General features: G+C 43.9%; 1 protein-coding gene across 5 annotated transcripts in view; it reads left to right on the forward strand.

Moving 5' to 3' along the window:
• Positions 1-27,760, forward strand: part of ADAMTS17 (ADAM metallopeptidase with thrombospondin type 1 motif 17) — a 265,853-nt gene that overhangs the window by 213,006 nt on the left and 25,087 nt on the right. For all 5 annotated transcript variants that reach the window (XM_039492977.1, XM_039492975.1, XM_039492976.1 and 2 more), the window contains 2 exons: positions 16,811-17,015; positions 25,057-25,209. In XM_039492977.1, the coding sequence (XP_039348911.1) occupies positions 16,811-17,015; positions 25,057-25,209 (358 nt within the window). The remainder of the gene's footprint in view (positions 1-16,810; positions 17,016-25,056; positions 25,210-27,760) is intronic.

Here is a 27,760-nt window from a genome sequence, read left to right on the forward strand (position 1 = left end):
TTTTGGAAGCTCATCGTATGCTTTACAAACTCTGTATATAAAAGTCATGTCATCCATCACTGAAATGTAGCTACCTCTGGGGTAGAGTTGGTTTCATAGATTCACAGATTTTAAGACCTGAAGGTCATTAGATCATCTAGTCTGACCTCCTGTATAATACAGGCCAAAATTTTTCTAGTAAGGCATCCAATCTTGATTTGCAGAAAAAAGATGGAGAATCCACCAATTCCTTTGGTAGTTTGTTCTAGTGGTTAAGCACCCTCACTGTTAAATATTTCTGCCTTATTTCTAATTAGAATTTGCCTGATTTTAGCTTCTAATCTTTGGTTTTTGTTATTCCTTCCTCCACCAGATTAAAGAGCCCTTTAGTACCTGATATATTCTCCCTGTGAAGACACTTATATACTGTAATCAAGTCATCTCTCTCAGGCTTCTTTTTGATCAACTAAACAAATGGAGACAGATTAGAAATTAGAATTGGAGTCGATAGACTAGGATTGGGGTTATAGAACTAAGACTTCAGACCGTATGTATGGGTAGGTAATGCAGCCTTCAGCTGTCTGTCCGACAGAAAGGAGAAGAGACCTGCTGCTATCAACAGCAACAGTCATTCTCCTTTAGATCCAGTGGTGGAAGCCAGTGATTTTGGAGCATGAGGTCAGGACTGTAGTCCTGGTCACCCATGTGTATGTAATTTATTCCTATGAGCGTGTCTGGTTTTTTCAGCATATAGTTCGCTATATGGTCCAGCCACTAGAAGGAGTCATAGCTACCCTCAGTCTATTCCATATGAGTCTGTCAAGTCCAGTGTCCATTGGCAAATATCTAATTATTCAGAGGAAAACCAAAAAAATATCCAGCACAAGATGCGTGGGCCAGGGATGCAGTGCTGTGAATGGGAGGAAGGGAGCAATTTCTGGGTCTGTAAATGGAGTTCAGGGCTTGTGACTAAGGGATTAGTTATTTGACAGTATGAAGAATCCACACTGCTCTATATCAGTTCTTGCTTAATAAATATGGGCGGAGAGGCCAAATGGAATTAGGTGGACTTTATTGGCTAGTACTGAATGCATTTATGCCAAATAACTTAGGACAACTGGCTGGAGATGAAGTACATTCAGTGTTACACAGCACGCGAAGTCAGGAGACGCCCCCGGGTTGCTTTAGGATAAGCACTCCGGCTAGCCTTCATCTTGGTTTCCCCCACTATAAAATGTAATGTAATATCACTGCAGTTAAGCTTCACCAAGGCTAAATTATCTCTGTGTGGCTTGAGTCTCCACAGTCTGGGCTTCAGAACTTATTCCCAAGGGAAGATTAGCAGGATAAAAGAATATGTTTCATTATGGGAGAAATTCACTGCCGGGCTGCTTCAGCCCCCATGGAGTTTGCTTAAGGGCCTCTGCCTTCCCCGCAGGCTGGAGAAACTCCCCCTGTGATGGGGGGATGGGTGTAGGCAGGGACACTTGGAGGTGAAATAGGTGGCAGGGATGGCAGAAGCTTCCTAACAGTGCGGGGGGCCACCCCCTGCACCACCCCTTCCCCCGAGGCTCCACCCTCCTGCCGCCTCTTCCCCCCAAAACCCTGCCCCTGCTCTCTCTTCTCCACACCCCTGCTCACACTTATGGCCAGTAAAAAATGGGGGACCATGGCCCCCCCTTTTCCAGCACCCCTGTCTGGTGGGACTGATGTTCTGTGTCTGGTGCAAGGGAGCAGCTGCCACTGTTCCAATGGGAATGGCACCCACTTACACCAGGGCTGAATTTGATCCCTTGGATAATTGTTGATATCATTAAAGAAGGAAGAGTAAAGAACTGTAGCATATAATTCAAATAAGCCCCCCCAAGACTCATGCAATGTTATTGATCCTGTACTCCCTGGGAAAATAACAAAATCTGTCAAAATGATGAGCGCTAAAGTAAAAAGAAACCTGCCTGAGAGAGACCTGGCAAGTCTGTTAGCAGAATGACTACTGTACTGGAAAATTACTGTGTGCTGTTTATAAAGGCAATCAGACAGGAATGTTAGTCTTGGAGTCCCGCTTTCTACATCAGCAGCTGTATTATTCTACTAGATTCCTGGTATTTTTTTTATTCCCTTAAGTTTTAGTGACTGGGTGTGGCACCACCTGTTATCAAAATCAAGGTTCACCTGATTATTTTGACCCAATTTAGCACTTGACACAAAGAACAGTTTCAGGCATGTAATAGAGTGTGATAATGGAAAAGGTCTGGGTATTGCAGTGAATTCAGGAGGTGTTTTATAAACAATTTATTTCTGCCTTCCCTGCTCTATCCTAAAATTAGTTTGATAGTTCGTAGTTTGATAGCTCTTAGTGAAGAATATCTGAAAATCAATACCAAGAGAATAACTCTCAAAAAGCCCTCCTATAATATATATATATATATATACACACAGAGAGAGAGAGAGAGAAGATCTTAAAGTCAAAGGAGGTTTTGCCATTGATTGCCATGGAGACTGGATTTCACCCAATGGTATATATTCTCTGTTCCACTGAAAACAACTGCAATAACGTTTTAAAAGTGTACTAACTAGATCTGATGTTTAGCTCTTACCTGTGTAGTAAATAACAGTTAGTTTGTTGTTCAACAAAAATATTGTTTCTTCTTAGAGTGCTTGCTCATGTCGAATATGTTCTAGCTATGCGCGCGCCTATGTGCGCAGTCGTCAGAGATTTTTGCCTTAGCGGTATCCGTAGGGTCGGCTGTGGTGCCCCCTTGAGTCTGTACTCATGTGTCAGTATATCAGGCGCCGCCAGCCCTTCACCCTCTCAGTTCCTTCTTACCGCCTGGGGTGGTTAGTCGGAGCGTCTTTCCATGCCTAGCAAGGGCTTGCGGTTTTCATCTCTTCCGACTTTGAGTCTTAGGGCCTTGTAAATAGTAGTTTATTGTAGTTAGTGTTAAGTAGTTGTTAAGTGTAGTTAGAAGTTAGAGCCCCAGTGGGGACTTCGCCCCAGGTGGGACATGCCCTGGTGTCCAGGGATTAAGCCCTGTGCGGACTGTAACAGGCCTATGCCTGTAAGTGACCCCCACAGCAGCTGCCTCAAGTGCTTGGGGGAATCACATGTGAAGGACAAGAGTCATATTTGTAAACGTTTTCCACCCAGGGCTCAGAAAGAGAAGGATATTCATTTGAGGGCTCTTCTCATGGAAGCTGCCCTCCGTCCGGCTTCCGAGCCATCCCGTCAAGACTTAACTCCTAGTACCTCGGACTTGGTATGCAGCGCACCTCTAGTACCGGGCTCTGCCTGGCACCGCTCCCTGCTGCCAGTGCCCAGAAAGAAAACTAATAAGCACAGCTCCCCAGCACCGGGCAACCCCAGTTCAGTCTGCCCGGCCACTCCGGAGCCCTTAGCCCCTTAATGGATCCACCACCGACTCCGGGGAGCAGTAGGGGACCTGAACTGTCGGCGGCATTAGCACCTTCCCAAGCTCCCCCAGTGCTGAGAGATCAGAGGCCTCCGCCTGCGCCGCCGGCACCATGCATGCTGCAGAAAGCAGCAAAGGCATCCTACAAGCCTTTGGTCACCGGCATAATTTCTCAAGGCTAAACCCTGCCATTTTTGGGTGCCCCTCCCTCCCACCTCCTCTTCCCCATCCATCTTCAGGGCCTTCTCATGAGCAACTCCTCGTTCAAGAGGTCAAGAACCTCCTGCTCCTGTGGTCGGTGGATGAGGTCCCTCAGAGCATGAAAGGAAGGGCGTTCTATTCCCATTATTTCCTAATCCCAAAAGCAAAAGGGGTCCTCAGACCCATTCTGGACTGTCTTCGCCTCAACAAGTCTCTCAGAAAGTTGAAGTTTTGCATGGTCTCCCTGGCCTCCATCATTCCTTCCCTGGATCCAGGAGACTGGTACACCGCCCTCGACTTGAAGGATGCTTATTACCATATTACCATGTTCCAAGTTCTCAGGTGTTTCCTCCGTTTCTTAGGGGGCGGATGCCATTTTCAATTCACAGCACTGCCCTTTGGCCTCTCACCGGCCCCAAGGGTGTTCACAAAATGTCTGACGCAAGTGGCTGCTTATCTGAGACGTCGAGGGGTCCCGGTCTTCCCATATCTCGACGACTGGCTCATCAAGGGCAGGTCTCAGGAACAAGTGCAGAGGAGCCTCCATCTGGTGCGTTCCACGTGCCGCGACCTGGGCCTGTTAATAAACAAGAAAAAATCCACCTTAACGCCGGTCCAGCAAATAGAGTTCATTGGGGCAGTTCTCGACTCCATGTGACCAGAGCCTTCCTTCCGGAAGCGCGTTTTCAGGCCATGTCAGACCTGATCTCCCATGTGAAGAACAACCCGCTCAGCATGGCGCACACCTGCCTGCAGTTGTTGGGCCACATGGTCGCATGCACATGGTCAGTCATGCCCGGCTCCATCTCAGGCATCTGCAACTGTGTTTGGCGTTGGTCTACATCCCCAACAGGCACGACCTAGACCAGGTGGTCCGGGTGCCAGATCACATCCGGTCGTCCCTGGATTGGTGGCTGGCCCCTGGTCAGTGTTGGAGGGAGTCCCCTTCATGACCCCGTCCCCGTCATTGACCCTGGTATCCAATGCCTCGGACCTGGGCTGGGGAGCCCACCTTGGTGAACTGAGCATCCTGGGCCTCTGGATGTGGGACAATCTGATCCTCCATATCAACGTCAGGGAGCTCAGAGCAGTTCATCTGGCCTGCCAGACTTTCTTGCTCCACCTGAAGGGCAAGGTGGTGCAGATCCTGACGGACAATACTGCCATGATGTATTACATCAACGGGCAGGGCGGAGCCAGGTCGTCGGCCCTTTGCCAAGAAGCTCTCTGCCTGTGGGATTTTTGTGTGCAGCATGCCATTCATCTGGTAGCCGTGCACCTGCCTGGAGCCAGGAACATCTTAGCAGATCACCTCAGCAGGACCTTCTCATCTCACCACGGCAGTCGCTACATCCGGGCATAGGGCCGGCGGCACATAATATACCAATGCATGAGTGCGGCATTCAGGGGGCACCACAGCCGAACCTACGGATACCGTTATGGCAAAAATCTCTGACAACCCCTAGAATGGACATGACCAACACATCTCAAAGAACAACAGTTATGAAAAGGTAGGTAACTGTTTTATGTTGAATGAGAATATTCACAGTAGAATCTATATGAAATAAACCCTAAAACTGTATTGCTTTGCTTTTGTTTCTGTTCCAAGTAGTAATTCAGATTTTTTTGGTTTTAGTTTATGGCCCTTTTTTAACTGTCATCCCTTGTTCAGCAACAGAGATCAATGCTGTCTTCTTAATTAGTGGAGATACTCAAGGAACCGCTATAATAAAAATGGTGAAACTGTTGTTACATCAAAGGTAGCATAGGTCAAATCAGAGACTTTATTGCAAATGCAGGGAAAATTAGCTTTTCAATGCCGGATGTGGGAGGGAGGGGTGTGTTGGAAAGTAATAAACATACAGTGTGTGTGCGCCTGCCCACACACTTGTATATTGCTGTTTGTTTACATACATACATTTAGTGGAACAATTCAGACATGTACATAACTCTCAAGATGGGTAAGTGGGTGAAATGTAATGGCCTGTGATATACATCAGATTAGACTAGCTGTCCTAATGGTCCCAGGGGGATCTTAAACTGACTCATGAATCAATGAAAAGTAACCTCATAATCTTTTTGTCGCCCGTGCCTACCCTATCATCTCACCTGTCCCCAACATTTGTTAACATCTTCCATTGCATCTTGTCCAGCTCTTTGACTGTAAGCTTTTCAGTCATTTATAGTTCTTGCAAACATTCAGCATCCCCAGATTTAGATATACTATACACACTAGTTTTCCCAAGGAACCTGGGAGTTTCAGGCGTGAACAACTAGGTAAAACAGCCATTTCAAGAGTAATGACTAATCCAGTCCCTAGAAAGATCAAATAACGAGCTGATCCTCCAAAGGAAGTTGAAAGTTTGCTGCAGGGGCCTGCCAGGTGAATGTTGCCACAGCGGATTAGACAAAGAACTCCCAAACTCCTCAGAAGAGATAGTAAGAGGTCAAAGGTTGAGGAAGACTCAAGCAGCAGAGATTTAAGACCTCTACTCAGGTTGCATGGCCTGTGTATCCCAGTGGCACTTGGCCTTTCAGAGTCTGCCGACATACACACCCTTGCCATTCAGTGGGTTAGTATCTTTGCTTAAAAGCCCAGCATCTAAACAGAACCAACCACCATTTGATGTAAGCATCCAGCTCTCAGACCTTCTGTATGGTACTCTTCACAAAAAGTCCCGTAGACTAAACCATTCCTAGGATTGTGAGAACGATGAGTTCCTGTCACATAAATAATTCAATCCTTATTGGAAACAGGAGAGAGGCTCTCAAGTGACTGTCTGCAGCACTCACATTTTTAACTGAAGATAATGTTATCACCTGGGAGGGAAAAAAACGATCATAAAAAGGGCTGCAGTGTTAAATAATCCCTGAGATCGTGTTACAAGCTTATAACATGACTGGAAGCCAAATGCTATATATGATATACACAGCTGGCTTACTTAATAATGTAGGGCTTGCCTGATTGTTTGAAGTTAGAGCAGCTGAATTATTTTTTATGTTAACATAAGCAAATGCTTAAATTTTTAAAAAGTCTAATTCGAAAGGTGCATACAGGTGTGCGCATTGTGTCTAATGACTGTAGCAAAGGAAACCTGTCTGCTTTACAACTTAATAGTAACCAGACAGGAATGTTGTGCATCACATTTTTTGGTTGCAGACATACACATTACTTATTGGGCAGTCAGTTGCTGATGCTAATTATGCTAATGTAGTCCTGCACATTCCTTTAACAAGTACGAAACTGGCAGCAGTCTTCATATTTAATCAACTATCTTACCAATAAGGATAGAATCCTTTGTATTTCCACTCTTGCTCCCAATTCCGGAAAACTCTCAGTTTGGTGTCTTACAGGCACTAGAAATGATGCTGGATGACTGATTTTTAAAGGACATCGGATAGGAGTGAGGACTTGTCAATATTGCACACGTTACTCCTGTGGGTTTTTGTTATAGGAGCTCCTTTTGTAACCTCCCTCAAAACTCTAAAAAGGATCTTCCCGCAAAAGTGGTGCCTAATAGTGGTATTTTCAATATGATCAATTAACCAGTTCAGTCTGGAATCTCTAAACCCAGAAAGGAGCCATAGATACACGTCCATTAGCCAGTGACTGTGAGGTGGATGTAAGATTTCAATAAAAACACCTCTACAGAGGATGAAGAACTAGCAAGCTTCTGTAAAGAGAGATGTCAAAGGAAGCTACTCTAAGACTTGCCATATTAAAACAGAACAGAGATTTCACCACCTCCCTAGGTAACCCATTCCAGTGCTTCACCACCTTCCTAGTGAAAAAGTTTTTCCTAATATCCAACCTAAACCTCCCCCAGTGCAACTTGAGACCATTACTCCTTGTTCTGTCATCTGCTACCACTGAGAACAGTCTAGATCCATCCTCTTTGGAACCCCCCTTCTGGAGGTTGAAAGCAGCTATCAAATCCCCCCTCATTCTTCTCTTCTGCAGACTAAACAATCCCAGTTCCCTCAGTCTCTCCTCATAAGTCATGTGCTCCGGCCCCCGAATCATTTTTGTTGCCCTCCACTGGACTTTTTTCAATTTTTCCACATCCTTGTAGTGTGGGGCCCAAAACTGGACACAGTACTCCAGATGAGGCCTCACCATTGTCAAATAGAGGGGAATACTGCAAAGTATCTAAGCAAGCATACAACAAAAGAATAATCATTTAGCGGGATCATTAACCTGTTTACCTGTAGCAATTTACATGTGTGAAATGTCATAGTTTTCTGGGTTTTTTTTAACTGTTTAGAGATAAGGAACCAGATTCAGAGCTGGGGGAGTGGGTGCAGCTCCACTGATTTCAATGGAGATGCACCTGCTTTCACCATGTCGGAATTTGGCCCATAAATTTTAGTAGCTAATGAATTTGCAGCAGAAATCATCAATCCATTTTCCTGCCAGCGTTTGCACAAATTGAACCCAGAACATGGTTTATACTGCAGTCCAAGGATTCTAAATGTACAAGTATTGTTGAACCAGAATCCCTAGTTTTGGCACCACAATAAACGTAGAAACTAGCAGCTAAAAATCTCGGGTACATAATTTGCTGAGAACCATATTTTAAACTAATTGTTGTTTCTTAGTGGCTCTCATTGGACTTACAGAAAGAACATCTGCTTGGCATCTGTTTTGGCTTTGTTGCATCAGGATTGTTTTAATCGTTCTCTAAAGTGAAAGGGAGGACACGAATATTTTATCTTAGGTTTATCCAATGTAACTTTTTATAGGGATCTGGTGCTTGTTTGACTAAGTACCGGCATTAATTACATGCAGTATCTCTGGATTGTGCTGCTTCCCAGATTTTATGGATGTCCCAAGAAATGTCTTCCATTACAGATAGTTACTGAATATGCTGGGCCTGGAGAGCATGGCTGGCACATTGGCTCCTTTAGAAAAATTTTTTTGCCACCTTCATAGGTTTAGGGCTGTCAACATCTCCTGACTCTGCCACTGCTTTCTGGATGATCTTCGGCATGTCGCTTCTCTCCCTGTTCCTAGTTTCCCTGTCTGTACAGTGGGGATAATGATACTTACCTCCTTGGTAAAGCACTTTGAAATCTATGGATGAAAAGTGCTAGATTAGAGGTAGGTATTATTACTTATTATTGAGCAGTCTGCATTGTGTTGAGTTTAGTCATAGGATTTTGCATTCAAAGGGCTCAGTTCTGTCACCTTTACCTACACTGAGTGGTACCCTATTCTGCAACTAATCTCACAGGGCTCGTCTACACTGGGGGGGGATCAATCTAAGATACGCAGCTTCAGCTACACTATTCACGTAGCTGATGTCGAAGTATCTTAGTTCGACTAACCTGGCCGTCCTCACGGCGGCAAGTCAGCTGCCGCAGCTCCCCCGTCAATGCTGCTTACTCCTCCTGCTGAGGTGGAGTACGGGCATCGCTTCATGGATCGATTTATCGTGTCTAGATGAGACGCGATAAATCAATCCCCAATAGATCGATTACTACTCGCCGATCCAGCGGGTAGTATAGACGTGCCCACAGAAACCAATTTTTTAAAACTGCCCAGAGCCTATTTCTGGTGCCTGGGTTTGGCACTGACTTGCTGCTTGACATTGAGCAAGTCTCTTCATCTCACTTCAGTTTCCCCATGTCTAAAAGGGAGGTCAAGGTATTAGCCCACTTTTTTGGGGAAGCACTCTGGGACCTTCAGATGAAAAGCAATGGGTAAATGCTAAAAGTCATCATTGGGGGAGATCTTTATAGTTGCAAAGGAAGTTAGGCACCGAACTACTCATTGACTTTCAATGGAAATTGAGTCTCTACATCCCTTTGTGCCTTTGCAGATCTCCCCCACTATTATTCAAACTTTAAAACCAGCCCCGGGTTCTAAAATGGGGCCAAACCAAATCCCTAAATCCAACTATCTCTGAACTTTAGAGATGTTTGAATCCAGATCCAAACTTTCTGGCTCTGGCCCAGTTCACACTGTTGCTAGAACAAGATGGATGCTGAAAACTCAGCAGTGCAGTATTGGTTCATTTCAGTATTTGTACCAATTGGTGCTGATGGCAGCAGTGTCAGGATGGGTGTAGGAGGCCCAGATTTGAAGCCATTTTTGCCCTCGGATATGGGTCAGACAATCATTTTCAACTGACTGTTTCCCTCTACGTTTCTTATAGCATTCCCTCTTCCCCTCCTTAAAGACCGGGATGTTGATTTTTAGATCATTGGAGAAGGAATTTTATAAAAATAAAGCACCCAGAATTTCAGCCAGATTCTCCTGCTTCTGCTCAAATGTCACACGCCAATACTCAGCTGGATTATTGAGATCAAATGGGCCAAACATGCTGACTGGCACAGCTCCCTTGAAGTGGGTGGCACCAGTTTACACCAGCAGAGAATACGGCCCATCTTTCAACAACATCGAGGATTCAAAGCAATTTGTCAAAACATCAGCATGTTTCATGAAGAGTCGGCTGTGGTTGATGTTCCTGGCTTATCCTGCTCTAATAATCACCTGTGCACCTACTGTTACTTGTTTGCTGAGAGTTAAACTATATTTTAATTCGCAGAGAGGCTGCTTCCTTACCTATTTAGGCATTGTGCCCTGAGGACTCTGATCATTGATGCTGTATGATTCATTGATTGTAAGCCTTTTAATTGATAAGAAATCTCTCATCTTAATTACCATTTCCATTTTGGCTCTCAGACCGGTTGTGAACACCGGAAAGGGGAATAATAGGGTTCTAGCCTGCAGCGATGGTACTAATTTAGGCCAGGATCCTGCAAAGAGTAGCTCACACTTAACTTTACTCACTGTGAATAGTCCCTTCGCATTCAGTGTGTAAAGTTAAGCACACGTGTAAATTGTTGCAGGATCAAGAGCCCTCAAGAAATTATAGGATGAGACTTATGCTTGTTTTATTCTTTGTTTGAACATGATTGATAATGGCTGATACAATGGAGTTTTGACTAAAGCTCAGGACTGCGAATCAAGAGATGTGAATTATATTTCCAAGTCACTTCAACCATCTGTGCCTCGGTTTCTCCATCTGCAAAATGGCAGTGTAGATTCTTCTCAGGATCACAAAAGGGTGACGGGGGTAGTGAGGCTTAATTAATTAGAGATCCTTGGAGAGAGAGTGCTGTAGAGGTGGGAATCACTAAAATTATTATTACTATTATAACATTATACAACCTATTTTATGCTTCTAATGTTCTTTTAAAAAGAGGAAACATATAATAAAGTTACTTAAGTAGTCATAAAAATAGACTGTGGTGGAATAGTGAGTTGAAATGTATTGGTCAGTGGCACTGTTATGAAGTTTATATCCAGTTGGGAATTTATTTGCACTTTTGGACCCGGAATGTACAGTTCAGTTTGCTGCTGCAATTTTTATCTTTTTGATCTTTAAAAGAAAACCCTTTAAAAGTGCTTAGTGTCTCCTGTGTTACTGTGTTACTGGCAGAGCTTGGTTTGCAAAAGGACATTTGTTTGCCTAACATCTGCTGTACTGTTTTGGAGTAAGGGAAGAATTAGCATAGAGAGAGAGCTAAAGGAACTCTGCTTGTTCTCAAGTAGTTTTGACTCCAGTCATGAGCCTCATTCTCAGGTCTGGGTGAGCTGTGCCAAGCTGAATGCAGGACCTAAGAGTTGGGGGATGAAGGTGGCTTTATACCAGCTTTGTAACTCTGTTAAAGAGTAATTCAGCTCCCAGTGTAAGTTAGAGAGACCCTAAGGTAGCTCTAATTTACACCTGGCTACCAGAGAATGGGTGGGACATAGAGATGATAGAACCACACCCCCTTGAGCAGGGTGTGGTGCAGAGGGAATTCCCATCTGGAATATGTGCCAGGTTTTCCAGCCCCTTTGTGCCACAGAGCAGTGCACTGGTGATTGTTGTCTTAGATACCACTGTGTGGGCACTCTGTCAAGGGCTCGCTGTTGAATGGCAACCACTGCATGAAGGAAAAGAATGTGCCGTCAGGTACTAAGGGGAAAGACAACCCGATAGGGATGTGGCCTCGTTGCTTGCTGTAAAAAGCTGGGCAGAATCTCCTGGTTTTATTTTCCACTTGTGGTCAGAGTGACAATGAAATCACACAGGCCAAAATAACAAAAAGAAAAACATGATTTTTTTCACTTGAAATTAGCAAAACTGAATTTGGGAGTTTCACTTCCTGTGCCAAGCTCTTTGCAGAGCTGCAGGCATCAGCTGTTTTCATGGCCTGTTCAGAGCAGACTGGGAATGCAGTGGAACGGATGACTTCTTTGAGTTAAAAATTTTAAGCACACACGAGCACACGAGCTTATTTTTTTTTTAACTCTTTTAACCTTATAGGCTTTCTCCTCTCCCTTTAAACGCTATCGGTATTGACGGTATTAACATCGATTTTAGTAGTACGGTTAACTCGGCTGATTAGCTGTAGTGGCCTCCGAGCTATATCGATCAGCACCAGTGACGGCTCAGTGAATCGGCAGAGTGCACCGGATGACGTGGTCAGGTAAACAGGAAAGCCCCGATGAACTTTTGAATATTTCCTTTTGCCCCTGATTTCCTGTTACGAGCGCGGTGTGGCGACAAATAAAAAATAAAAAAAAAAAAAATAAAAAGGATGGAGGCGCGGATGCATGCAATGTGGAGGCAGGCAAATCCATCATCGCGCATCTATCAAATCCTTTTTAAGAATCCTTTCATTTTAAAAAACAGACAGACAGGCACTGACAGCGTGAGGCAGCAGCAGGCCAAGCAAGCAAAAATGGAAAAAATGGGAGATGAGAATGGGAGCTATCCCAGACTTCCTGCAGCAGTCTAACATTATCTGCAGCTTGCCTCCAGCTCAAATGCTTTCTTGTCAAACACATGCAGTGCAGAGCAGGTCAAGGCAGGAGTGGCATCAGCTTGGCCCCCCCCAGAAGCCAAAAACAATCCCCTGAAGCAATCCTTACTCTCTTACTCTTGTCTGAATGCTGTCACTATACTGCAGATCAGATACAACATCCATCATCACTTGCTCCCTTTGCTCCTGCAGCATGGGCGGCTGGATGTAAAAAAGATGGAACAAATCCATCTCATCATCAAATCAAATGATGGAAAAAAAATGAAATGAAATGATCTGATGCTCATGAGACAAAAAGCATAAAATGATGGAAATCATCCATTCAGCCTCCTAACTCAGCTAATTTGCTGGATGGATGGATGGGTGGATGGATGGTGCAATAACCATTAACACCATCATCAGGGGGCCCCATCACTCATCCCCCCCCAAATGTTCCCAAAGATTCAGGTAGCCAGCTTCATAGTTGCCGGATGCTGGGCTTCTCTCCTCTACACACTGATTCTGTCTCCTGGCTGGACTCCATGCTGAGCTGGCAGCTCCACCTCACTGCTTTCTGCATTCTTTATCAATTCATCTCTTTCCTGCATTATCAATACATTTGGGGGACAATTGGGGGGACACACAAGAAATAGCCAAGAAAGAACGGATCAACAGGTGGGTGGGGAAGAACGGAAGGGGGAGCTGTGTAGATGAATAGCAGATGAATAGCATACAGGGGCTTCAGAGCAGAGCTGGCACATATACAGCACCTCTCTCATACTTTAGCATTTTAGATTCCTATTTTATAAAAAAGGAGGGAGGATAGGAGAATTTTTTCATTTTTTTTACCCCCTTTTGATCTTTGGCTGGAGCAGGGCATGGTACAGGCACTGTAAAACAGCCAATGGGACAACAATGATGTACAGTAACAATGCTTAGTGCACACTGCTGGCTTTGCGACCTGGCTGATGCAAAAGGGCTGTAGCAGCAAATGTACTAGCAATTCCAAGTTCAGCCATCCTCATTCAATGATCATGGATGGTGGATGGTTATAAATATGCTGTAACCATCTCAATGCAAGCAAAAGCAGCATGCTTCTGTCTGGCTGCTGCTGTGCTGCTGCTGAATGTACAACACAACACATGCGATGAGAGTCACAAAAAAACAAAATAAGCATCCCCATGCCATGTGCTATGGCCAGCAATCCAGGGGAAAAATGAAGAAAAAGGCGCTGCTTGCTGCTTGCCCTTGACGAGACGAGAGTGACCAGAACATACCAACCCCACCACCACACATGATTTTTGCCCATCAGGGCACTGGAGGATCAACCAGAAGTTCAAGGGGCGGGGAGGTGGAGGGAACTAGGATATATAGGAATAGCTAGCTACTGCCCAACCAGAAGAAATCAGCACGCCTCCTCTCCATGCATGACACACCACCATTTAATGTGTGTTAGTGTGTCGGCGCGCGCACTTTTTTTAAAAAATCTTTTTTAAAAAAATTTTATGCAAATTCGGAATAGTCCCGTAGTGTAGACGTACCCAAAGTTACTCATTACTTTGAAGAAGGTGCCTCCCATCCCCTGGAAACTGCAACAGAAATATTCTCTTAGGCTCTGCCCTTCTGTGATAGATAGAATAGATTTTTCCATGTCAAAGGAAACCCCATTTTTCCTGGCTGACACCTTGTGACTTGCTTTTCATGTTCTATATTCTTTTCTGTTTGGATTTCAGAGAACTGCTAGTTCATAGCTTTGCTCTCTTTAGCCACCTGACAAGGCCCTGGACTCTGTGTTTCAATGATGTGCCATGGCAGATCTGTAACTGCCATCGTGTGCCACTCAGAGGGAGACACTGGAAATCTCTCTTTGCCCAGGGACCACATTTGACGTATTAAATGTATGAAAGGACCTGATCCCAAAGGCCTTCTATTGGCTTCAGTGGGCTTTGGGTCGGCCCTATGTGACCATTCATCTTATATTCATGACATTTATTCTGTCCTGTCGCTCGCTGTTATGTCTCGGTTAGAATGGTGCCTAACAAGTCCACTGAACAGGAATGATATGAGGCACTTTTCAACTCCTTGTCAGAGCAAGGGAAACCACAGATAGGCACTCCTTCCCCTTCTTTAAAGGAAGGTCAGAATCGGATTAAGGCATTTCAGGAGCACCTGGCAGGACACATGCTGCCCATCCTAAAATGAAAGCAATTCAGCTTCTGCCAAGAATGTATTTTTATCTTTGGCTTTCTCCTTGGCTGTCAATCTCTTTCTTGTCTTCCTTTGCCAGTAGCTATAGATCATGGTGAGACTGCAGTGCTGCTGGGAGTATTCCGTGCAGCCATTCCCGATTCCGTGGCTACTTTAAATGACTAAAGCAAATCACTTCCTTTCCATCCATCCCTTTGGTGAACGGCTCCTGTGACCGGACAGGCCACGTTCACATTCTGCTCAGAGAGGCCCCAACCCAGCATGCTTTGAAGTCAATGGGAGACTTTTTTGTTAACTTCAGTGGATATTGGATCCTCCCCTGGTAGGCTGGATGTGTCAGTCCTTCTGTCTCAGCATTAGATTACACAGGTGGCATTATCCCATAACCAAAATACCAAGCAGCCAGATGCTGAGATGCACCAAACAACTCCCCTCCCCTCCAAAAAAAAAAAAGGCACTTTCAGTGTCTTCCTAGCTGTTGTAGCCACCAAAATTAATGAATGTGTGTCCCGGTTGTGTGCAGGACAGATGGCAAATCTGTGACCATGTAGCCCATCGCATGCTGTTCTTCTCAAACCAGCTGGCTTCTGCCTTAGCCTCAGATATGATCTTCAGCACAATAGCACCAATGGTAACAGATTGCAGATGAATTAATGACAAGTACACAAGAAAATTCTAGTTTTATATTTTGTGGGCTGAGCGTCCCCCGTCCCCTCCCCCGGTCAGTAACATTTGTATTTTTGGATCATTAATTCCTTTAGGAGATGCAAACCTTTAAACAGCCTTTTTTCAGGTGTTGCTCTTAACTAGACACCTGTGCTTCCCCTCCTGGGCATTCAGCAAAAAGAAATCCTTTCTTTCAAGCTGATGTTTGCCTTTGAGAAAGCATCTTACCTATCTGAGACACATCCAGTGTTAAGTAACTCAGGATCAGGTGACAAGGGAAAGATTCATTTGATTAAGGATGCTAATCTAGATGACAGTCCTAAATAATAACCCTGAAGGCTGACTTCCCAGAGGAGCATAGATGATTGCCTTCCTGTGCATACACACAGAGCTATTGTTCCAGTCCTTCTCTTCGTCCTGGAATTCCTGTAATTACAGAGAACATCTTCCTTACCGACAGATTGCAGGAAGCCGCAAGATGGATGCTATGTATGTACTGTAAAAAGCATCCCTCCTGCCCACCTTCTAAACTGGATTCTTCCCAGACAGAAAATGAAAGGATGTAAAGGAGTAAAATCATCCAAACTGGAACATTCAAACCACAGATGGGTACTTTAAATCAATACCATGGGAGCCCTTTTAGAAGTGTTATCTTATATTTTTAAAGACTGCTTGAGCCTTGGCTGTTTGGTTAAGGTTGGATTTGCCAATAAGAGGAATCTTGTCATTTAGCCACCATTTTTAAGGATCACGTGCCTTGAACTTCAAAACAGAGGAGAGTATCCTTATTAACCTCCAGCCAGCCCCAGAGCAATGGAAAGCGGAATATAGACATCAAATGTGATGAAAAGATGAGCTAAAAGTGACCCGGTTACACCAGCAGTTTGCTTGAATCAGGGCCAGCTCCAGACCCCAGCGCGCCAAGCGCACGCTTGGGGCGGTGTGCCGGCGGGAGGGCGGCAGGCAGCTCCGGTGGACCTCCCGCAGGCATGCCTGCGGAAGGGCCGCTGGTCCCGCGGCTCTGGTGGACCTCCTGCAGACGTGCCTGCGGAGGGGCCGCTGGTCCCGCGGCTTCGGTGGAGCATCTGCAGGCATGCCTGCGGGAGGTCCACCGGAGCCGCGGGGCCGGCGACCGCCAGAGCGCCCCCCTCCCCCCCCCGCGGCGTGCCGCCCTGCTTGGGGCAGCGCAAATCCTAGAGCCGCCCCTGGCTTGAATGCTGTTCTAGGGCAGCATTATTTGCCAGGGAGCCCTGTAGCCTTCCCCTAGCCAGAGCAAAGGAAGTTTCGCCGACAAGTCACACGTTCTCTCCAATGCGACATCACTAGTATCACTGGCCTGCAAGGTGCTTTCCAGTCTCCGCACAATTCGACCCAAGATGGTACATGATCATTATGCATCTATTTCACACACACCGATACAAAATTCACAGGCCCAGAACAGGAGGCTTGTTTCTCAGCATTCCCAAAGGATAAGCACAGCACTGGATTCCACTGTGTCTTTTTTTTTTTTTTTTTTTTTTAATGTTTCTTCTTTGTTTTCTTAACAGGTGGGTGACAGGCCATTGGAGTTCTTGCTCTGCCACCTGCGAGAAAGGCATCCAGTACCGGGAAGTGACTTGTGTTTATCAGTTGCAGAATGGCACCTATGTTAACACCAGAGACTTCTACTGCTTGGGCAACAAACCCACACCAATACAAAGCTGTGACGGCCAGGACTGCCTTTCTATCTGGGAGGCTTCAGAATGGTCAAAGGTAAGAATTTGGTTTGAGGGGGAAACCAATCAGTATGATTACAAATGCAGAACTGCTGTATGGTGCCCGAGCAGTGGTTTCCATACCAGTGAATTGTTGAGGTAGGTGCTATACACCCAGCTGTATTGTGTGTATCTTTCCAAGCTGCAATCAAGACCACCGAGGAGAAGCATTTCAGGGACCTATGACAAGGAGTTCAACCAGCCTTTTGGCTCAGATCAAGTGTATTTTGAAATTAATATCTGATAAGTGCTCTGTTCTATGTTGCAGGATGCCCTGGATCACTCGATCTTTGAGACTTTTCTGATTTCTAGCTTGTGTGATCCTAGAAACAGAGAAAAACTGGTGCATTTATAAAGAGTTTGAATGGTTAATAAATGATTAATAGCTGTTATAAGCATTTTATAGACATGAGTAGTATGTGCTATAGGTGGTAATAAGCCATGGTTACAAGCACCCTACTGACCTGTTGGAGTCTAACAATCTTCTAGAGCAGTGTTTCCCAAACTTGGGACGCTGCTTGTGTAGGGAAAGCCCCTGGCGGGCCGGGCCGATTTGTTTATCTGACACGGCCAGAGGATCGGCCGATCGCGGCTCCCACTGGCCGCGGTTCGCTGCTCCAGGCCAATGGGGGCCACTGGAAGCGGCAGCCAGTACATCCCTCGGCCCGCGCCGCTTCCAGCAGCTCCCATTGGCCTGGAGCAGTGAACCATGGCTAGTGGGAGCCGTGATCGGCCAGACCTGTGGATGCGGCAGGTAAACAAACCGGCCCGGCCCACCAGGGGCTTTCCCTGCACAAGCGGCGTCCCAAGTTTGGGAAACACTGCTGTAGAGCAATTACTTAGGCTTGTTCTAAAATGTCTATTAATTATTTATCAGACAAAGTATAAACTGTTTATAAATGTGCCCGTATTATAAAGCGTGACCAAAAAATCTAATTCGGACATAAGGGAAATCCCATTTCTGTTTTCGACCATGAATTTATAGGAATTAGGCTGGGCCATATGTTATGAAGTAGTAAAAACCACCATTGATGCTGCAGCCTTTAAGGAGAATGGACATAGGAAAGAACTGACATGTCCAGTAAAATCCCCAACTATCCCTTAGAATGCAGTAGCAAAATAACAAGCTTTGCAACATTAGCAATGAATGAAGAACAGAAACAATATTTTCATAATTAAAATAATCCTAAACAACTCCAATGTAAGCCCTCCGGGGACCCTGGATATGTCCAGGGGTTGCTAGCCTGCAGTGAAGTCCATGCTGCCATGTCTTCACTACTATTGTTACCTGCGCTGGCTGGATTAAAAGGTAGTGCAGGGATGCCTACCTGCTCACACCTTCATTTGCTGTAAGATGTACCCTGAGAGATGGGTTTAGGATGTGATTATTTTTTAATTTGGGATATCAAAGAAGAGGTTTGAGAATCCCATATTGATTTCAAATATGTCAGACAGCGGCATGGATAGTGTGGCTTCATATTGTGGCAGATCTCTTCTGATAGGTAGTTGGGGTTCGCATCCAGATCAGTAGCAGGATATTCTAGCCCAGGGGGCAACGTTTTCAAATGAGCCTCAATCCAGTTTCTGAAATTGCACCTGCAGTTTTCTGTGCACCCATTTTTGAGCATTTAGTTTTCTATCTGTATCCATGCACAAGAATTGCGATGTGTATATACGTATGCAGCATTTGCCTGGCACAGAGCAAACACAGAGTGACATGTGGCTGTTACGATGGCATTTGTTTATTGTATTAAGTGCTGACTGTGCTTTCTTTATTAAAGTCTGCGGTGATTGTTAGGTTGCTTTTATATGGTATTTCAGGAATGAGAACGGAGGGGAGAGTGCTGGGCTAGTGGCTTCAGTGTGGCCACTCATCATTCACTGGCACAGACATCTATAAGAGAGACAACCTTATATTGTTCTTGAGTCAGTTGTTTGCCAGTATCCTTTAAACTAATCCCTGGCCTGCAAAGGGTGCATGGTAATTTGCTTCATATTCTAATTCTCTCCAATAAGATCCCCAGCCAAGCTGGCCAGGATATGTTTCTTGGCCATCATTAACTCTCCCAGCATGACTTCAACGTTTGTGTTGACATAATACCTGCTGGACTTTTTATCATTAAGATGAGTCTATTTCCCCTTCGGCGTTGCACTTGTGGTTTCACAGGCATAACTCCAGAATGGCTGTATTACAGGGCAGGGCCAGCCTATGGGCAAGAGGATGCTTTTGATCTCTCCCTGTTTTGCATTGTTTACTTTTTTTTTTTTTAGTACAATATCAGATAACCTTGGGTAACTAGGAGTGGTTATACTCCTAGAACTTCAGGATCCCAGCTGTGTTGCAGGGACAGAGGGTGGTTTTTTTAACAGGGACTAAGTGCTATTTAATTGTAGTCAGGAAATCTCCAGTACAAGAGGTAATATTCTGAAGTTCCAGGACAGTATGTTATTTTAGCATTCAGCAGGACACTACATACATTCGCTAGTCCTTGAAACTCTTTTTCTTCCAAAACTTTTCATCTTTTTCACATTCCCAAATGGAGGAAGCAAAATTCTGGTATTTTGGAATATTTTTTATACATTTTATACATCATCATTCCAGATTATCCCTTCTTTTTATTTCTGATGGGATGCCTGTTTCTAGGTCTGCTGCATTGTAGAAATGCTTGTTTATGATGGTATTGTTGTGATTGTGGTTTTCTGAAATTCTCGCCTATTTCAGATGGGCAAAGCTCATTAACTGGTTGTGTGTGGTCTTTTGTCACCAATCCATTTCCCAGTTAGAGTAGTGTTTGCATCTTGCTTTTGTTAAATGAGTGTAATTTGAGCTACATAAGGGATTCATCAGAGCAAAAGTCAACTAAACAGTTTCATGACAAATATGTATTTTTTAAATTATCTGAAAGTGAGAGATTTATTTTTCTGTTAATACTTTTCTCCAAAGTTTTGGGATCTAGATTAATCATTGCCAACTAGTTGGTTTTTGAAGTTGGTTCTTTTTCAAGACATGTTTTTGCAATCATATGGTCCATTTTGACTTAGGAAAGACAATTTCACATTGTGTCAGTCTGAGCACATTTTATACCCATAAACCTTTCTTGGCTGGAAATCAGTTAAATCCTTACCATTTGAAATTGAGGTTGTGGAAAAAAACACACTATCACAATGGTGATATCATTTTATAAACCAATTTTCACATGAATTATTTTGTTCTTTGGCTACAAAGAAAAAAAATTGAATAAAGTGCAAGTTGAGGTCTGATCACCAATGAAAAGGTACATTCTGAAAGCTAAATCCAAGACAATCTTCAGTGTGGAAAAAAAAATTAAGTTCCCTTTTTAATGCCAAATGCTTGGAATTACTTGGATAAAGTATTGCTCAACCCATTTTTAATGACCAAAAATAGAGAGTAGTTACAAAAAGGTGAAAGTTTCTACTGTTCAGGAGTTGGGATAGAATATGAAGAAAAATATGCTGATTTGCTTCGTGTAATGACGTGTAATGCTCAGGGGCCAGGTAGGCCAAAGTGCAGTCCAGATAAGTGGTCAAAGTTCACACAAGTGGTCCAATAGCCAGCAGATCCAATTCAGGGAGAAGACACAGAGAGGCAGCTAGCGGGGTCTGGCAAGATCGTAAGTCAGGATCTGATGGGGCTGCAAGGCAGAGTCAAGCAGGGTCCAAATAGCAGCTAGCAGGCAAAGGCCTGTTGCTCAGACAAGGCCAGAAAGGAAGCAGGAAGTTTATATATGGCCACCAGCCAATCAGTGTCAAGACCATGTGGCCAAGGCCGGCTCCAGGTACCAGCTTATCAAGCAGGTGCTTGGGGTGGCAACTCCGGAGCGGGGCGGCACTTTCAGGGATTCGTCGGGGGGTCCTTCACTCCCGCTCGGAGCGAAGGACCTCCCGCTGAATTGCCGCAGATCACGATCGCGGTTTTGTTTTTGGTTTTGGGTTTTTTTTGGGTGCTTGGAGCGGCAAAACCCCTGGAGCCGGCCCTGCATGTGGCCAATCAGGAAGCAGATCCTGGAATCCTGGAAGCTGACCCATCCAAGTCTTTGAATTCCCTGGTAATTGAATGAGCTGGTGTGACGTGATGACCAAGGCTGCTTCCTGAGAACCCAGTCGGCTAGGGTTTGAGACCAGGGTCCTCACAACATTTGTCGATGAGGTTGTCTCGTGGCTTTTGTCTCAATTCTTTATAAAACCTTTTGAGGTTTGGTCAGATGTAATCTGGACATTCATCAATTGCAAATGTTTTCTGTAGAATCTTTGTAAAACCCATGCACTAAAAAAATGTTCTTAATGGTCAGAGCAGTTGAGCAGAGCAATGAACTTGTTAATGAAGCGGTTGATATGTCACCACTACGGACACTCTGATCACAGGCTGGGACCTTTGTTTAAAACACTGTTTTGTCACCTATAAACGTGGTGTAGATTTGTGAATGACATAAAGGCTCATGCAAATAAATGCTTGGTTTTCCAAAATGTTTGTAAATCCCCTGAGAGATTTTTACATTGTGAAAAATACTCCTACTTTAGCTTTACTCACTTCTAGGAAATTGGATGATTTGAGGGGTTAAGAACAGCATGATGAGACCAAGCACCCTTGAGGAGTTCCTCCTGTCACCTTATGAAATCTTACATTGCAGTCAGGAACACTGCGTGATAGTTCAGGAAATTCCGCACCAAATGGAGTAATCCATTGCTTGTGGGTACAGCCTAGAGAAATACAGCTTGAGATCTCAGGGAAGTTGATAAGAGCTTTAAGGAGTCTGCCATTGCAGCATACAGAGTTCTCTCTGTAGCCTGAAGGAATTTGTCCTAGTAGCTTGTGGAATCCTATGATCGTGTTCCATCCATAAGGAGGTCATGCAATGAGCAGCACACAGTAAATTAAGTGGACAGCTTCCCAGATTTTAAAGAAGTCATTTTGTAGTTGCTGTGAAGTATTTAAAGGCATGTCTGTTAGCTTGCCAGCTCATAAACACTTGTCATTCATGTCCTTAACAAGGCCAGCAGGTCAAAACTGCCTGGATTGTATTTTTAAGACAGACAGGCATGCTGAGATGTGTCCATTTGATGTAATGTATCAAGCTGATGCTTGTTTCCAGCATAGACCCCCTGAATGGAGAAGCCTCTTGGAATATACTCAAAAGACCTCACAGGGTATTTCATATCTCCACTATTTATTCAGTGTCAAGTCAGTCAACTATCTTTTCCTCACTGATCCCTGAGGGGGAGAACTTGATGCTCAAGAGAGGGTTAGTTGTTATCTCAGTTGGTCTGTAGATCATTTTCCACCCAGCTGTCCCCAGCGGGCTTTCCGTGAAAACTGGCTTGTAACCACTGCACTGGCAGGAAAGTGGAGCGTAGGAAGAACATACGTGCTGCTGTACATTGGTACGATTTAGATAGGTTTGACAATGCCACCCGTTCCAATATCCCTTTATTTGGAAAAGTGATCATTTAAAGCAGTGTTTCTTAGTCTTGGGATTGTGACTCTATCCAGGGTGGGTCCCTGAGGGGCTGTGAGGTCAAAACAAAACAAAAATTCCAACCTTCCTTCAACTTGGGTAGCAAAATGATGCTCAAATATCCCCACGTGCATAGCAGCCTTGGCAGAATCCACTTCCACAGAACTCAAGAACTTGAAATGGACCTTTGGTGCCCACTTACATGCATGTGGATTACATTGTCCTAGTACTTGTAATCCTGTCTCCTCTAGCGGCTGCTCCCAGCAACTATAACTGTCTGCTGCTTTCTCAGAGCTAAAGACTATACCCCTTATCACAAGTGAGAGAGGCCTGTGCGTTTAGTGCTGAAGAGCCTGGCTTTGAGCCCTGCTATGACTCAGGTGTCTGTGTGTAGCCATAGTTTGCTGAATGTCATTTTGAACTGATTGCAAACTGTGGGGTCGAGGAGGATGAATGGAAATACATTGGCATAATATCACCCTTGGGTTACGTGTACTATATGATTGCATGCATTGCCATAACCTGTGATGGGAAGCATTATTAAACAAATAGAAAAGAGTGTTTGTCATTTGCTCTCAACATAATTAAGAGAAAGCACACTGTACAGAATCCAAGATGCAGTGCAGAGTACGCATTATCTGCATTGCAGAAGACCTTGCTGCAGGATTTCGTGAGCTGGGATACCGCAAGACCTTGCAAATTCCACTGTGCATCCCAAGAGATTGAGTTGGTGCCACTGTGATTTTAGAATGCTTCACTGCATAGTCATGCATAAGCAAAGGATGCAGAAGCTTCCCTGTTGTGTACTCTGGTGTATTTGTCCTTCTTCAGTATTGATAATAATCTCTTAAATAAAGGGGTTAAAAATTCTACACGTGCAACACTGACTCCCGTTTAGAACTGGTTGAAATTTTTCAAATAAAAGGGTTTTTTTGTTTGCAAAATTGCCGTCTTTTGGAAATATTTTTCCACAAAATAGTGTCAGATTTTTTGCCCTTTTTTAAAAACATTTACTGGGGAAAATATGAGGGCTGTCAAGCGATTAAAAAAATGAATCGTGATTAATCATCAGATTAATTGCACTGTTAAAGAATAATAGAATACCGTTTATTTAAATATTTTTTGATGTTTTCTACATTTTCAAATATATTGATTTCAGTTACCACACAGCATACTAAGTATACTGTGCTCACTTTATATTATTATTTTTATTACAAATATTTGCACAGTAAAAAACAAAAGAAATAGTATTTTTAATTCACCTAATACAAATAATGTAGTACAATCTGGGTCATCTCCAAGATTGCTATAATATGAAATATATGGCAGAACGCAGGTAAAACAGAGCAGGAGACAATTTTCTCCCAAGGAGATCAGTCACAAATTTAATTAACGCGTCATTTTTTTTTAACGAGCGTCATCAGCATGGAAGCATGTCCTCTGAAATGCTGGCTGAAGCATGAAGGGGCATATGAATGTTTAGCATATGTGACACCTAAGTACCTTGCAATGACGGCTACAAAAGTGCCATGCGAACACCTGTTCTCGCTTTCAGGTGACATTGTAAATAAGAAGCGGACAGCATTATGTCCCGTAAATGTAAACAAACTTGTTCGTCTTAGCGATTGGCTCAACAAAAAGTAGGACTGAGTGGACTTGTCAGCTCTAAAGTTGTTCTGTTTTTTCAGTGCAATTATGTAACAAAAAATCTACATTTGTAAGTTGTACTTTCATGATAAAGAGATTGTGCTACAGTACTTGTATGAGGTGAATTGAAAAATACTATTTCTTTTGTTTATCATTTTACAGTGCAAATATTTGTAATAAAAATAATATAAAGTGAGCAGTGTACACTTTGTATTCTGTGTTATAAGTGAAATTTCTATATTTGAAAATGTAGAAAAACATCCAAAAAAAATTAAATTTCAATTGTATTCTATTTAACAGTGCAATGAAAACTGCAATTAATTGTGATTAATTTTTTTCATTGCGATTAATTTTTTTGAGTTAATCGTGTGAGTTAACTGCGATTAATCGACAGCTCTAGTTAAAAATGCCACATCTGCAACACTCACTCCTGTTTAGAACTGGTTGAAAATTTTCAAAAAAAAGGTTTTTTTGGTTGCAAAATTGCTGTTTTTCGGAAACATTTTTCCAGAAAATATTGTCAGATTTCTTGCCTTTTTAAAAAAATATTTACTGGAAAAAAAAATTGAATGTATCATTACATTTTTTTTTGTTTCCCATGGTTTTGGTAAATTAAAAATATTGATGGTATTTTCGATAATGTAAAAATTTGGTAGGGGAGAATTACTAAAATGGCTAAAAGAATTGAAAAAACCGAACCCTTCAAAATGACAAAAACAGCTTTGAATATTTAAACTTTTTCATGAAACTTGTTTTTCATTTGTCCCTCGACTCTGCTTCTGCAGCTGTGATGACAACCAGCCGAGATGGTAATTATTTGTAGTATCATAGTGAGTAGGAGCCCTGGTCATGAACCGGGATCCCATTTTGCTAAGTGCAGTCATGCAGCAGTTGAAGGTAATGCCTCTTGTTTTTCAGTGCTCAGCGGATTGCGGCAGGGGAATCCAGAAGAGAACAGTAATGTGCACGAATTCTCAAGGGAAATGCGATGCAGCCACCAGGCCAAGGGACGAGGAAGAGTGTGAGGATCACACAGGCTGTTATGAGTGGAAAACAGGGGATTGGTCTAAGGTAACGGTGAACTCTGAGCAGTGTTTGCACTCTAATTGCCTAGATTATCGGGTCAGGAATCCACCTTTTAAACAACCCGTCAGTGTGGATTTACACAGCATGCAGTGCTGGTATGGGAAGTTTGAGTCCCACGTTTCAGAGTTGTTGGGTTTTAATTATACTGTTTAATAGGAAGTAGACGTATTCTCATGGTTTTTTTTAAATTTGATTTCCATAAAAGTAGTTTGGGGATTTAAACACTCCGTCCCAGCATCGACAACCCAAACTTTGCAGCTTCGGGCTACTGCACAAGACACAGACATCTGTTTCCATTTTCTAAGCTGAGCAAACAGCAAAGTAAGCAGCAGACGTTTGATTCGTTTTAGAAATAGATCTTTCAGTGCTAACAGTTGCAGGTATTGTTAGAAATGTGGCTGCTGAGGAGTAATGGGATCCTGAATGGCAGCTCGTGTGGCCCATTCTGAGGAGCAGAGGGGTCCTCTAACTGCTGTGTGACCTCCAATCCCCAAAGGTTTTCTCCAGCTGTGTGCCATAACTGCTGTATCCTCCAACCCCCAGAGGTTGTCTGTGATGTGGCTATGTGCCACACACACATGTTCTCCACCATGGTTTTGGGATGTATTGTGGGGGGCAGACCTCCCGCAAAGTCCCTTATGAGGCTAAGAAGAGAATGAAGAAGCTAAGCAGTCCACAGATACACCAGGCTGGCTCGCAGTTCTACCTCAGAGCTCTCAGTAGAGGTGGCATCCCCTGGCAACAACCACCCCCTTCAAGGTAATCAGTGGGAACGGGACACAGTCCAAAGCTCCCTGCTATCTCCAGGATCAATCTAGCCCCCTTTAGCTCTCTCCCCCTCCCCTGCCTCTCTCCTTGCCAGGAGAAGGAGAAATCTCAGGGCTCCAGAGGGCAAATTGAATGGCAGAATCCACTAAGAGATATTTGGTGCGGGAACTCGTTTGCTTGGGACTCTCCTGCACTGGCCTGCACACAGGAGGGTCAGGCAGGCTTTGGGGTTGGCCGTAGAGAGACCCTGCGAGGGGAAATGAAACAAAACACTACCTAAAAGAAGGCAACTAGGTTGGCCTAGTTAATGTGGGCTTCTAGTGCCTGGAAAGCACCTGCTCAGCAAATCCTCCCAAGAGAGACAAGGGGACTCAAAGGACCGAATGCCAAATTCTGCTCCTCTGACTCATACGAGTAGCCCCTGATGGCAAGCAGAATCTGACGCTTACTGTTTCGTCACAGCAAAGATGGATCCAAAGGGGTACAGCTGTATCTCCCTTAGCCACCAGCGCCTCATAGCCTGGTTGCCATCACAAGAAATACACTGCACGGTCTTATCCGTGACTCACTCTGAGCCTCTGAAGTGAAAATTAGTCATTTACTTAAAAACAGAGCCAGAGCCAGAATTCCCATCCTCAGGGCCACCCTCTACCCCCACTCACACCGTCGTGAATGTAGAGCCCCTGAGTGTTGTCAGTGGACGTAATCCTGATATACTGATGTAAGTCAGAGGAGAATTGGTGCCTGAGTTTTCGCTCAGTCCTTAGCCACACAGGCAGTTTTGCCTGAGTAAGGACCTCAACAATTGGCCGCGCTGTTCATAAAATCTCCTTAAATTGCTAACTGTCTTTTGCTTGGGGGAACTGAAATTTCCCAGGAATATTATATTCCAGTCCTGTTTTATCTTATCTTTGTAACTGTACCATTCTTTAAACACAAAGCCTGCTTTGTGTTCAGGAATGTACGGCATGTGCTGAAACCACTGGGATACAGTAGTTTCATTTTGCTTTCCAAAAAAGCAAGTTTAATTCTTGTTGTTGTTGATTAACTCCAGTGAAACAGAGGCCATCGCAAGCAAATGGGCTTACCTGCCGTAGCATTTTTTAGATGACGATCAGTAATAAAAATATTTGTAAATAGGTCCCCGCAGGAGGCAATTGTATGTGAATCTAATGGTGTTGATGCTGGAGAATGCAGTAAGAACCTGCCATGTGCAATAAGTCTATATTTATCTGCATGAATCTGCATCACAGAATGTTTAGAGTATTGAACGTTATTTTATTCATAACCTGGCATGCAGAACCCAGGAGAACTAGCCAAAATAAACTGTCCCCCTATATTAACAGGTGAAATAACATTTTTTTTAAGAATCTTAAAACATTTCAGAGTAGGAATTGACTGGGATTCTTTTTATAGGAGGAAATAGGAGATAGTTGTGAATTCACCAATTACATAGATTCAGCGATCCCGAGGTTTTAAACCCAATAGGAGATCCCCTAAAGCCATCATACATCCTAACCCATCCTGCTGGTATTGGCCAGCATAGCATGGTAGGCGGCCCTTTTCGGTGAACATGTCATTGTTTGGGAGCAGTAAAGTGTAGTGAACTCCATGAAGTCAAACTAAAATCCCCTTGTAAAACATTGTTGCGACATAAATTGCCGTGAAAGAATTTAGCGCTTATAAAACAGAAGCTTTTCGTGTTAATACAAATTAGCCTCGGAACATGCAACAACTTCGTAAAATGATTTCACTGGGCATTTTCAGT

This window comes from Mauremys reevesii, linkage group 10 (genome assembly GCF_016161935.1).
Source record: "Mauremys reevesii isolate NIE-2019 linkage group 10, ASM1616193v1, whole genome shotgun sequence".
NCBI classification, from domain to species: Eukaryota; Metazoa; Chordata; order Testudines; family Geoemydidae; genus Mauremys; species Mauremys reevesii.